At 53.9% G+C, this 12,418-nt stretch overlaps 1 protein-coding gene across 1 annotated transcript; it reads right to left on the bottom strand.

Moving 5' to 3' along the window:
- Positions 1–8,606: 8,606 nt before the first annotated feature.
- Positions 8,607–9,089, bottom strand: LOC149809000 (uncharacterized). The gene has a single exon (XM_089995046.1). The coding sequence runs from the start codon at positions 9,087–9,089 to the stop codon at positions 8,607–8,609; it is 483 nt and encodes a 160-aa protein (XP_089851172.1).
- Positions 9,090–12,418: the final 3,329 nt, after the last annotated feature.

Genomic DNA, 12,418 nt, shown 5'->3' with positions numbered 1-12,418 from the left:
CAAGGAACTAGCTAAACCAGGTGCTGGGTGCCTCACACCTTCAGCACTCATCTATGGGTTACCACCCAACCCGAAAGCAGTGTACACATCGCTGTTTGGTAGCCTGTTCACTTTTGAGGGATGCAGCCATGACCCTGTCAAGGACATGATGCAAGCTCGCCGAGCGCTCGCCGCCACGTCATTCCCCTGGTCCACAACCAGTGCGTTCAAACATGCTGCCGTCCACACATTGATCCCTCAACAAGAAGCCACGATGCATTCCAGTGCACTCTGCCCGTACCTGGGTTGTGTGCTCCTGAGTGGGCTGCTCGGGCTGGAGAGGGTTCAATCCCAGGTTAAAACCATGCAAATCCGTGGGGCTGTTCGGACATGTGGAACAGTGCTTGTTTGGATGACAACGTTGTCAGGAGCAGAGGCACTCCTGCACCTGGTCTAGGAAAACTGCAGTGCACAAGGTGTTCAGGTTGATTCTCGATGGCATATGGGGCTCGCGATGTGAGGCGTGATATTGTGACTGATATTGTTGCAGGAGATATCAATATCTCCGACAAGATTGAGGGCTTCGCACCAATCAACGACTGTATTATTGCCTTGGCAAACGACAACGATTTTGGATACGAAACCACCGAGAAGTCGACCATCTGGCTCATTCAGCTGAAGCCCCAGAACTTCATTCAAGTGGTGAGTCTTCACCTTAACTCGAATCAATTATAGGAGATGTCTGTGGCCGTTTCATGCATGGGAGCTGCATGCATGTATATGTATGAACGATCTGTCCCTGGAACAGATGGATTATCCTGTCGGTGACAGGTGGCTTTGGTGCGGTGAAACGACCGGGATCGAGGCAGCTCGTTGAAATGACTGGGATGACTGGCATGACTGGAATGACTTGGAATGACTGGGATAAAGGCAGTTCATTGAAATGACTGGTTTCAAGGCAAACCATCGGGAGTGTTGCATCTTGAGCAGAAACAAAGTCGTACTGGTAAATGGTCGTCTGTGCTACAATCGCCACCTAGCGCCTCGTGGCGACATTTCCTTGTTGCTCATGGTCATCATAACCTCATGGGGCGTTTCAAGACTGTACACACTCGTTTCAATGTCACAGTGGATATTGATTGCATGACATGCAGCTTCATCGCAGGACAGCGTACTGATTGGGTTCTCTCTCAGCCTCTCAGCGACCTGAAAAGAGAGTGACAGCAGCCATTTTGCTTCTAAAAGCGCACAACAATCAGCATCAGACGTTGCACTAAAGGAATGTAAGAAACTTTAATAGTGGTTGCAGTTTTGTGCCGTCCCTTTCACGAAAATATGCAGGCGTTCAAACGACCCTGGACAGGGTTGCCGATGGACTACGCAAATACATGCATCTGTACGCGCAGCCAATCCACAGTGTGGTAGCAAAGGCAAATCAAGTAGATGTACAGCAGTGTGTGATGTTTGTGCGCCTGCTGCGATAGTGCACATGCGTTGTACATGGCGTCGTGTGATGTTTGAGCCCCTGCTCGCTGCACAAGACTGATGCGAGCAGCACTGGGCCTTATTAGCGTGACTGCATGCTTTGAAGCATGCCAGATTGATGCCGCTCATGTTGCAGGATGCGTGCCATTGTGTTCGCCGTTGCAGCCATTCTCCTATTCAGGTGGACTGGCGACAGACGTCATCGAGGCAAGGTAGCCAAAGCGCAAGAGGCCAAAAGGCGAACGGTATGTTTTCAAGCTGCTGCTACATGTAGGCCTTGCAATCAACGATTGACATGTATTTCATAAGAGTGGCAGTACACCTCGATGAGCAAGGCAGCCTGAGGCCCCACATTTCATGCATGAATGCCCGTGAATCCTGGCTCCACAATTGTGCTGCAAGGAACAATCGTTGCTTGTAGCATTTGACATGGCCTGCATCAGGTGCATGAGCACATCACCTGTTGATCAGGTAGCGACAGAGTTGGCCATACACCCTGGCAAGATTGACGACTGTTACAGCCAATATCGAATGGGTAGCACACATGCCCAGAATGATGATGACAGCAAAAGTGGACGCTGTCTAGGAAACGTTGTATGAAGTATTTATGACATTGCTAGCATCCGTGGGAGCATTTTCTGAGGCATGAAGACTGCAATTCTGAACATAACATTGATAGGTTACAGAGGATGTCTTTCTGGGTGTGCAGGTGCTCGCATCCGCGCGCCAGGGCTCCGCTGCCTCATCCACTGTGGTGTCGCAGACGGGAACTCTGTATCCCTAACCCCTTGCATTCATGCAAGATCTCGTCCCACAGGATTTCCGTTTGTGGCGCCGCGGAGGACGGCGCACGGAGCTCGTTGACCTCGGCCTCCGGAGCATTGATCACATGTAAAACGCGTGGAGCCCCGGCTGCTTCCCACGTTATGACCGCAGCACACCCAGCCAGTCACTTGCCCGGAACTTTCTGTACTTTCACTCTCAACACTTCCATGGTCAAGGCCATGGCCCAATCCGTCCGTGAGACAGTTGCCCCATCCCATGACCTCTTCAGCCATCCACCAACAAACGGGGTTGGGGATGGCGACTCTTCACCGCCCCCCTCCCCCACACCGGGGACCCCTGCCAGGCCTCCACAGCCTGCTTGATCTCGGAGCAACTGCGCTCTATCCTTCTTGATTGGCTGGGATCTGAAAGCCTGGAGCATGGAGCGCCTCAGCCTCCCCAGATGTTTTGAACAACCCCAGAGTACATGCCAGAGTGATTTTGGGGTTCAGACGCCTGAAAACACATTATTGCTGGGGACAGAAATAGCGATCGAACGCCATCCTGGTGAAATACTGGAGCCAGCCTCCCCCTTGGCAGCGGTATCTAGTTCAATGACCTGCTTGGCAGCTGGGACCACCATCTTGGAGAGTATGGCCTGCCCATTCCAAAAGCCAACGACTTCTCTCACAAGGTGGCAGAGGAGCTCGCGAAGTAGATGTCGGTGAAGTGCTTCGCTAGGATGGTTTTCGACCCCCGTTTTTGTCCCGATAATTCTTGAACTTGGAGTATCTGGACCAGAGGAAATCTGGCGAAAGACTGTGTCGGTGTCCAGCAAGCTCGGTACGAGCTCCATGAGGCGCATCTCAACCATGTCCAACGTGCCGCCTTCAACGCCATCAACGCCCGAATCAAGTGTGCGCAGTCATTGGAATCCGCCTATCGCAACGACATGAGAGGTCGCATGACTCCAGGGCCAGGTTTCCAGATGGGCACGGCCGACCCCAGAGCGCCTCCCCGATCATCCAAGCTCAAAGCCGGCGCACGCAGTATGTTGCTGCGGAACATGAGTGGGGCCCTGGCTACCAACATGCGGCTCATCATCCAGCAGTGGTTTGCCAGAACGGGTTTATCCCCGTTATGTCCCGGAAATTCATGCATTTTGGGTACGTGGTCCCTAAAAATCAGAGGGTCTGGCAGAACACTGTCGTCGAGAGACTGTAGCCCCACCTCATCGGCCCTCGCCTCAGCCAGGTGTCCCCGAGCGCTTATTCCCCGCCTCTCCACGAACCCTTTCGAATCCGACCTGCTCTTCACCATTCGCTCCCGCCTTTCCTCATCTGCCTCGGCTTCGCCATGTCCATCAACAAGTCACAAGGGCAAACGCTGAAACCAGTGGGGGCGTGGATGCCCCAACCCTGCTTCTCCCAGGGTGAATTTTACTGTGTCCTGCGTGAGTAACCCCGCCGGCATCAAGTTCTTAGTAGCTGACCAGCCGCAGCTGGAGTCCTCCGCGCTTGCACCAAGAACGTGCTGCACACAGACGCGCTTCAATAGCTGACCTCTGTCTGAACCTCTGACAAACCCTTTGTCCAACTGCATTCCTCTGTGTCTACGTCAAACATCTCACCTATCTCTGACCAGTGTTTGACTGTTGTGTGACCCTTTAATTTTCCTGCATGGGTTCTCACTTTATACCCGACGGTACTAGTCAGGATACACTTGTGTTTTATGAATGTTGGCTCACACGGCAGTGGCGCGCAACTTTTCGTAGCTGCCCAGAGTTTGCGTCGTGTGCTCGCATGCAGCTATCGGGTAGCGATACCTCGCATGTTCGTGTAACGCCGGAATCGCTCATCAACATAAACGCTCCCTGGTATGTCGCCTCGACATTGGTTCCCCCCACGTCGGGCACCTGCCATCAGTCCAGGTGTGGTGGGACATCCTGACCATGGTGTCCCTGTCATTCGAATGAAGCTGGTCATATGCAACAGGGTCAAGCGTTCACAGTGAAGGGCTTGGTCGATCATGAACTGTGGATGTCGACCCCTTCCTGGTATGACAGTGCAGGGGCGCGTGTCAGTTAGCCTACCTGCAAAACGCTATGGACACTGCACTGAGATGCGCTTCTGAGACTGGGGAGGGAACAGCGTCTCCTACATGTCCTATGAACCCACCTAGCCACCTGAACGTACTGGGTACGGTGCCATGATGCGATTATTTGTGTCACAGCAACGCCTTCATCCTTGTACGGTACAAGCAAACCAGCAATGAAATCCCTTCACTGAAGAGTGTCGGTCTGAAGTTCAGAAGGGGTCGTGATCGCAGTGCTGCTAACATAAGCCTGTCTCGAGATAAGCATACTGCAGTCATGACGCATCTGGTTACAACAATACCGCATTCACATGGACGTTGCCACACATTGTACATGATTCTACCATCCTAGCCTTCATTGGCATTCATTGAATTGCAGTTGCGAAATATCATATGTGCACCAGCAGCTCTCCCCTGCGTATCCCCATCACCCTTCGCTTCGTGCAGGTAAGAATTCTTTCTTGTGTGAATACGAACTGATGCATGTGCACTATCCTCGCGACAGTGCCTGACTTTGAAGGAAGTGCTGAGCGCTTCAGCGCGTTCGGCATGCCCTCCCCTGTAGCCCTGCGTTCCTTTGTCATCTGTCAGAAACCTGGCATGCGTGTCGTGAGTAAAAAAGAGCTGTTTTGTTACTTTTTCAACTTTCATTTCATGGTATGGTTACAGCGTTGAGATTTGTCTTGCTACCGCGATTCAGCGCGTTTCGCATGTGCTACCCTATAGCCCTGCTCTCCTTTGTCGTCTGTCAGAACGTTGACAAGCTTGTCGTGAATGCGAAAGGATATATGTATCGTTATGTTTTGCAACTTTACTTTCGTGGCATGTTTGCGGCACTGAGAAATGGCTTGCCTGCCTTCACGAACGCGTATTTTTGGCGAGCCATAAGGCACACCTTCATCTGAGTCTTTGGATCAAGCACCAAAACAAGAGCAACATGCACAAAGAATTGTGGATTGAGTCACTGGCTGCAATTTGCGCGGCCTGTTTTGCACGGCGATGAGCAACAGGGAGTGCATCGAATTGTTAGCATCTTCTTTTCCTACAGGTTGGTTTCGACAAAGACGTTGAGCGGCGTCGATGTTGGAGTTTTCTCCTCCTTCTGCATTTCAGTCTCTTCTATATTACTGATTCGAGTCCACAGGCTCTTGTTTTCATCAAGAAGTCGTTTCTGTGCCCTTCAACAAAACGACAGCGCCGACGCTGTCTGACCGAAAATGCTGCGAGGCCGGCCGGAAGAAACACCACAGATGTACCATGATATCGAGTCACAGAAATATGGAGGTACGTTGTGTGGACAGTATGGGCGGGTGATGGTCAGTGTACTCAAGTCAAGCAGTAGTGCACACAACGTTGCTGTCGACACGGAGGTCCGGTCCCGTCTCACGAGGGAAGAACCTCATCGAAGCACGCTCACGTATATCTTCAACTCATACGGATGCTCGAAACGCAATTATGCCCTTCGTTTAATCTTTCGACGGTTTGCCTAAAGACGAGTATCTCTCGCGACCTTCAACTCCACGGGGACCCGAAGAATGGGTCAATGGGTCCCAACGAGAGCTTGCCTCTCACACGTGCATCCTGATGCCAAGCAAAGGACGAAACTTCGGGGCATGGTGATCATTTTCATTGTGACATAGATTCAAGAGGATCTGGAGCGTCGTGAAACGCCATGGGCCTGGGCCAGGGCACTTGCTGGTTAGAGTCGGGACAATATCTTGGCATCACAACGTTGTCATTCTGATATCCTTCAGAACACAAGCTTCTTACGAGCACAGTTCGCTCAAGCGGTTGTGTTGCCAATGTAATATGTACAGGAGTGTGGACAGCACGCACAGCGTACCCGATTTCCAACCCTTAGTTCCCATATTCATGTACCCTTAATTCATATACCCTACCTGTTTCATGTATGAACCTTGCCACATGGCACAAGCGTTTGTCTCCATGTCGTGCTTGTTTCGGTGTCAGATCCATTGACTGGGTTTCTGTTGCAGGAATCAATCCACTCTATCAAGAAGCGCACTTATGCTGAGGTTGCGCCGGTCCCCTCGTTGACCGCTATGGCCGATGAGAATGAGGAGGACGAGGCTCGCCAGTTGGAGGCGAGTAGGGCCCAGAGGCGGCCCAGAATTTCTCAGTCTGAGCCTCAGGCTGACAGGTGGCAGGATGGCTCGTGCTCCGGTGCGTTCCATTTGACTACGAGATCACAAAGCCGTCCATTGAAGGAATGAAAATGAAAATTTGGACGCCGCCGAATGTTGGCAGGCGTGGTCTACGGCTGTTACTTGAGGCATATAAGAAGAAGGTTGCCCAGGATCTTTTGTTTTAACAAGTGGGGCTTTCCAATTTCATGGGCACTCTGACGGCGTGCGAGACGTCCAAGTGTTCCAGCTGTTCAGCTAGCTCTCATGGCAACTGTCAATTGTTTGGGATTTTGGGCATCAATTGCTGTGGGGATGTGGCGTTGGACTGAAAAGCGCTCACTTATCAAAATGGCCTACACACCAGCACATCACACCATTGGGATACAACACTGCACATTGGCCAAGCTGCCATGCACTTTCATTTACTCACACACAACGATTGTCATGAAATCGTTGTAAATTGTTGGGCCCTTGAGTGGTCCTTTCTCAGGCCTTTCTTAAGGCCTGAGAAAGGTCCACTCCAAGGCCAAGTACAAGTACACTACAATCAACCTCAAACACTTTTTACCGATACGGTGCTCTTTCGCGAATCTGCTCATGCGCCATTGTTTGACGGCAGCAATTCCCGCTGGCGGCAAAAGCGCTTTGGGGAGCAGATGAGGCGTACCAGACATTAAGCACACTTAATGTCTGCGAGCTCAGGGCATTGCTTCATGCAGGTTCCCAGCCGGAAGTTGCGGTGCAGGGGCGCCCGACCAGGATGGGCGTGGTGGACAACACCAGGTATGGCCCGGGTGTGGGGCCGCGCCAGCGCTCCAGGGCTTTGGCTCGGCGTCGGGAGCAGCGCCGAGAGCGCCTCATGAGGGCCGAGACGGCGCCAGGTTTTCTTATATTTGGGTCGTGGGTTCTCTTCTATAGTTGATACAAACTTGTATCTTTCTCTCGACACACCTTTTTCCGGAGCTGTTTCAGAACTAGGAGCATTTTGGCCTCCCCGCCACTCTGGTATTAGGAAGCTGCAGATGAGTTTGTTGTATCTCTAGTACTGTAACAATACCACCAAACGGGCGGTCACGGTCACGTTTTTGTACTCGCCACCAAGTTTAGATGGAGAAAATATGCTGAACTTTCAGGTGTGTTCACAAATAAAAATACCCATAAACGATGTCTCGCTCCCAAAAAGGTTGGTATTGTTACGGTAAGTTTATTAGTAAGTTGACGTGTTACAAGCGACAGGGCTGGCAAAACAGGAAAAAACACAGAAACTAACACTGAAAACAACGTAAAAAACTAAGACAAAACACACAAGAAAACCAGCAACCTAAGCTACGTCGGGATCTTCCTGCGGTGCATCACACCCTGCATGGAAGTCCGAGCCGACGTTCACGGCGATACGAGAGAGGGACTTGTAGTACATGCGCGCGTTGCCCTTGCAGTAAGTTGACGAATTAAAATTTTGTTGTCACACGCCGTTTTCGAAATATTAGATTAGTCACAGGGATGACGTGTGGATGTTGTACCGGTATGCAGCGTTTGGGTGCGCGATCAGCCATGCCTGTCTCGCCTGGATTATCAAGTGTCGACGCCAGCCCTCTCGGGTGGCATGCGTTGTGTTGTTCTATTTCTCGTCTGTGCAGTGTGCTCTGTCTGTTCTGTAAACACATCGAAGTACGCCCCTTGTCAAAGTCATCATGAGCTGGGGGTATGCCAACCGAAAAGGATGAAGTCACTCCACCTGTGCAGGTTGCCCTTGAGTGCTGTGATGTGAAGAACTTGCGAAATAGAAAAGATAGGGCAACAGCATCTCCTACTTGTTTACGTAGCCACTGGAATGGAGTCGTGCAATTGCGGGTTGATATAGGGGTGAAATTCGGGTATGGAAACTTGGCGTTCCGCAATATGTATGCATTACATAAAGCCAACCTCTATGGCTGCGCTTGCACATCAGGACAAATGACTTTTTGCTGACGAACATGCACCGCATAAGACAGAGAAATACTATGTCTATATCTAGCCCCCCATCGTTGTGCTCGTGCATCATGGTAACGAGCCTTATGTTGGCCACAGCCAGTTTTCTCATACAATTGGATTTCCACTGATTTTTCCTATCTGAAAACGAGCTCCACAACAGCGTTCCCCTCAGCTTGTCCGCTGTATACACTCCAGCACATGGTCTCGCAACTCCTCCTTGGCAGCAAAGGTGAAGTCAAGGTGTCCGAAATTGAATTCCCGATACGTCAGTCGAGTGACGCCCGCAGCCTGCATGGCGTAGTAATGCTTCTTGACGCAGGCAGGGCTGATAACACCGTCCTGCCGTCCGGCGGCTATATCTACTGGGATATCCAGCCGCCAGTATTCGGAGGCAATGTCGGGAGGGGAGGGCTGGCCGTACGCTGCCTGATTGGCCGCCCTTGACCCGTAATCATAGAGCTGGAAGCAGCCTGTATTGATCCATTGCAGCATCTGCATGGCTTGCAACAGCGAGACCGCTGGCATGCTGTGTTGATTGTAGTGAGGCATTTGCATGGCCCGGTCCCAGTCGCTCGCGTCTCCGTTCATGCACAGCTTGAGCCATGCTCTGCACGCGCACAATGGCCATAAGCAATGATGATGATGATACATACTGGTAGAAATATATAATACGAGCAACTGATGATGGCGATGATGTTGTTGGAGGATGATGATGATGATTGGTTGAGGTTCTGTTGAGTTCTTGACTCTTATGGTTCCGCTGTCGCGGTGCCATCGCCAGCCGCGCTTCCCCTGTCGCGGCCTGGTTTCTGTTTTCTTTTTAGTTTTGTAGCTTTTCGTTGCTTCCTGCTTCGTTGCGCCCGCGTTTTGCTTCTGCTCGGCGTCGTTTCTGGTTTGCGGCGTTGTTAGGGTGGTGCCGCTGTCGCAGTGCCCTCGCCAGCTGCGCTTTCCTTGCCGCAGCCTGGCTTGTGTTTTCCTTTTTTTTTGTGCTGCTGCTGCTTTTCGTTGCTTCTGCAACGTGTTGTCTGGGCTTTGAGCTTCTGCTTAGCGGCGTTCCTGCTTTGTGGCCTTGTCAGGGTGTCCCTTTTGGAGCCCTCGCCAGCGGCGCTTTCCCTTTCGCGCCTTCGCCTCTTCCTTGTTTTTTCTTTTTTTTCCTGTTTCCCTTTCCTGCGTTTTGCTGCTTTTCGCAGCGCTTCGCCTGTTCTGTGGCTTTTTAGCGTTGTCGCTTTTCGCCGCTCCCTTCAGGTTCCCTTGCCTGCTGGTTTTTCGCCGTTTTCGGCCCTTGCGCCCCGGCTTTGCGCCTTTGCTCTTGTTCCCGCTGTCTTGCGGTTTGTCCCCTAGCCTGTTTGTTGTTCAGCGGTTTGGTGCGGCCATGGTGACAAGATTCTACGTTAATGGAGCAGCCTCCGTCCCTTAGCCAGCGTGCGTGCCCACGCTGATAGCCTGTTTTCCCTTGCGTGCCTGCGTCGTCCCTTAGGGCTCCTGCGAGGCGTGTTCTTTCCCGTCTTGCGTGTTTTTTTCTTCCCCCTGTTCCTGTTCCTGCTTCTGTCTTGCTGCTCAGTCACTGAGCCTCAGTGATAGCGGCTCCCGGGTCTGGTTGCCGCCTTCAGCATGGCTCTCCAGTGCCCCGTCGAAGGCTGCTGCACAGTTCGGGCGCAAAACTACGCGCTGCTGGCTCACATGCGGGACAAACACGCAGCAGCAGTTCTCTCTACCTGGCAGCTGCAATCCATGAACGCGACCTATTGCCGTCATTGCAATGTCCTGAAATCAGCCTCACATGGCAGGCACGTTTGCCGACAGGACGTTGCACCTCAGCCGCTCCCCCAGGTACCACAGGTCATTCCACCGCCGCTTTGCCCTCGCCGTGCTGCCGCCGCCGCCGCCATGCTGCCGCCACCACCTCCGCTGCCACCGCCGCCGCCCTTGCCCCACGCTGACCAAGCGCTTGAAGAAGCAGACCACGCGCTTGAGGCCGCTCCACCGCAGTTGCCTCCGCCACCTCCCATACCTCAGGTTCCTCGCCCTCCTGCCGCCGTTCGCCCGAGCCGCACTGTGCCGTTTCAAGCACGAGAGCAATGGACGAAGACCGTCAAACGCTCAGTCGAGGAAGTCCTAGTGGCCATCGATCGCCGCGCCGAAAACGACATCGTCGCAGCCTTGTCTGCCCTCCTGAATCTGCCCTCACGAGCGTTGACAGATCCTGGCTCGTCCAAGGGACGGGCTCGGCGCACTCGCACTCGCCTGCAACGCATCGACAACGGGGAAACGCGGATGACGCTGACATCGAGGTCAACAACGGCTCGCAACGTCGCCCGCGTAGGCCTCAGCACCCCAAGTACCAAGTGGCTGCTCGCGCCCACCTCTTGCTCACACTCGGTAGCATCTCACGAGCAGCCAAATGCCTAGAGGCCCTTCCCATCGCGCAGCCCACAGAGGCAAACGTAGCAGCTTTACAAGCACTGCACCCTACTGGCCCACCACCAACAGTCCCCGAGTCCACAGCTGCGCCTGTCGCGATCACTCTCGAGATCCTCGACGACGTGCTCACAGCGCTCCCTAAAGACTCGGCCCCAGGCCCAAGTGGCTGGACGTACGAACACATCAAAGCCGCTGCCCAAGGCATCGACTCTGCCCGCGGAACCATCCTCCATCTTCTGAACGCCGTAGTCGGCGGCAGGCTACCACACCTGCCGGAACTCTTGGACAGCACGCTCATTGGTCTGGAAAAGCCAACAACCGCGGCCTCCGTCCGATCGCAATCGGCGACGTCTGGTTTCGACTGGCTGGCCTCTGCGCTATGGCAGCGTGCCCCACAGCTGGCCCGTCCCTCGCACCTTTGCAACTGGGCGTCGGCGTCAAGGGAGGGAGCCAGATCGTCGGCCATGCCATCAACGCCGCCCTCGCAGCCGACCCCGACTGTGTCGCTGTACAGATGGACTACCAAAATGCGTTCAACAGCCTCTCACGCACCGCCATGCTCGACGCTGTTGCAAAGTATCAGCCCACCCTGCTCCCTTTCGCTGCATGGGCGTACCGACAGCCCAGCCGGCTGATTGTCAGCGGAGCGCCCGAGGGCACCCCGCCCATCATGTCAGAGTGCGGTGTTCGCCAAGGCGATCCTTGCGGCGTCCTCTACTTTTCACTGACCACACAGGATCAGCTCGAGAAAATGCGACTGACGCACCCACATGTCGCCCCTGTAGCCTACACAGATGACACTTTCCTCCTGGGCAAGTCGGCCGCGGTTACCGCCGCTTTCCCTGCCTTCCGCGACCTAGCGTCATCCATAGGCCTGGACGTGCGCCCCGACAAATGCGGGGTGTACTCGCGCAACGCACAAGCCGCAGCCGACACAGCAGTGGCACTTGACGTCCCTCACTGCGCCGACGGCCTCGCAGCTGCTGGCACCCCCGTAGGCACGGACGCCTTCATCACGGCCTTTGCACAGAAGCAGGCAGACACATTTGCAGCAGCATTGACAACATGCTCGACACTCCGCTAGCGGCGCAAGACAAATTCGCCGTCCTGCGCGCATCTGCGCAGATGCGCATCGCACACCTACCGCGCGTCACCTCATGGAATCTGATCAGTGACTCCATCCAGCGCGTTGAGGCCAAGGCAGCCCAGGCCACCTTTAATATCATGCAACGCCCAGAACAAGCCGATGTGCGCGACGGCCAATTGACGCTGCCGCTCCGTCACGGAGGCATGGGTATTCGCACCACCACAGCCTTGGAAGCAAAGGCTTCCTTTCTATCTGCCGCAGCCATGGCTGAAACCACCATGCGTGACGGGCCACAGCAATTCCGCCCCTTTGCTAGCCCCATTGGCGCCTGTCTTACGCAAGATTGGCAGGCGCTACACGCGGAAGGCGCGGCGAAAGAGCTCTGGCCCCCGGACGCCCTGGACATCAATGAGGAATGTATCAACACAGTGCTCCCGGGTGTACAGCGCACGTACGCGCGATTCGTGGCTCA

Source organism: Nuphar pumila, unplaced genomic scaffold, assembly GCF_984573655.1.
Source record: "Nuphar pumila unplaced genomic scaffold, dmNupPumi1.hap1.1 HAP1_SCAFFOLD_1905, whole genome shotgun sequence".
Classification (NCBI taxonomy): Eukaryota; Viridiplantae; Streptophyta; class Magnoliopsida; order Nymphaeales; family Nymphaeaceae; genus Nuphar; species Nuphar pumila.
This window is presented reverse-complemented; position numbering and strand designations above follow the sequence as displayed.

Bases quoted from the DNA above. Each gene is read 5' to 3' on its own strand.
- LOC149809000 (XM_089995046.1), bottom strand. From the start codon at position 9,089: ATGTATCATCATCATCATTGCTTATGGCCATTGTGCGCGTGCAGAGCA.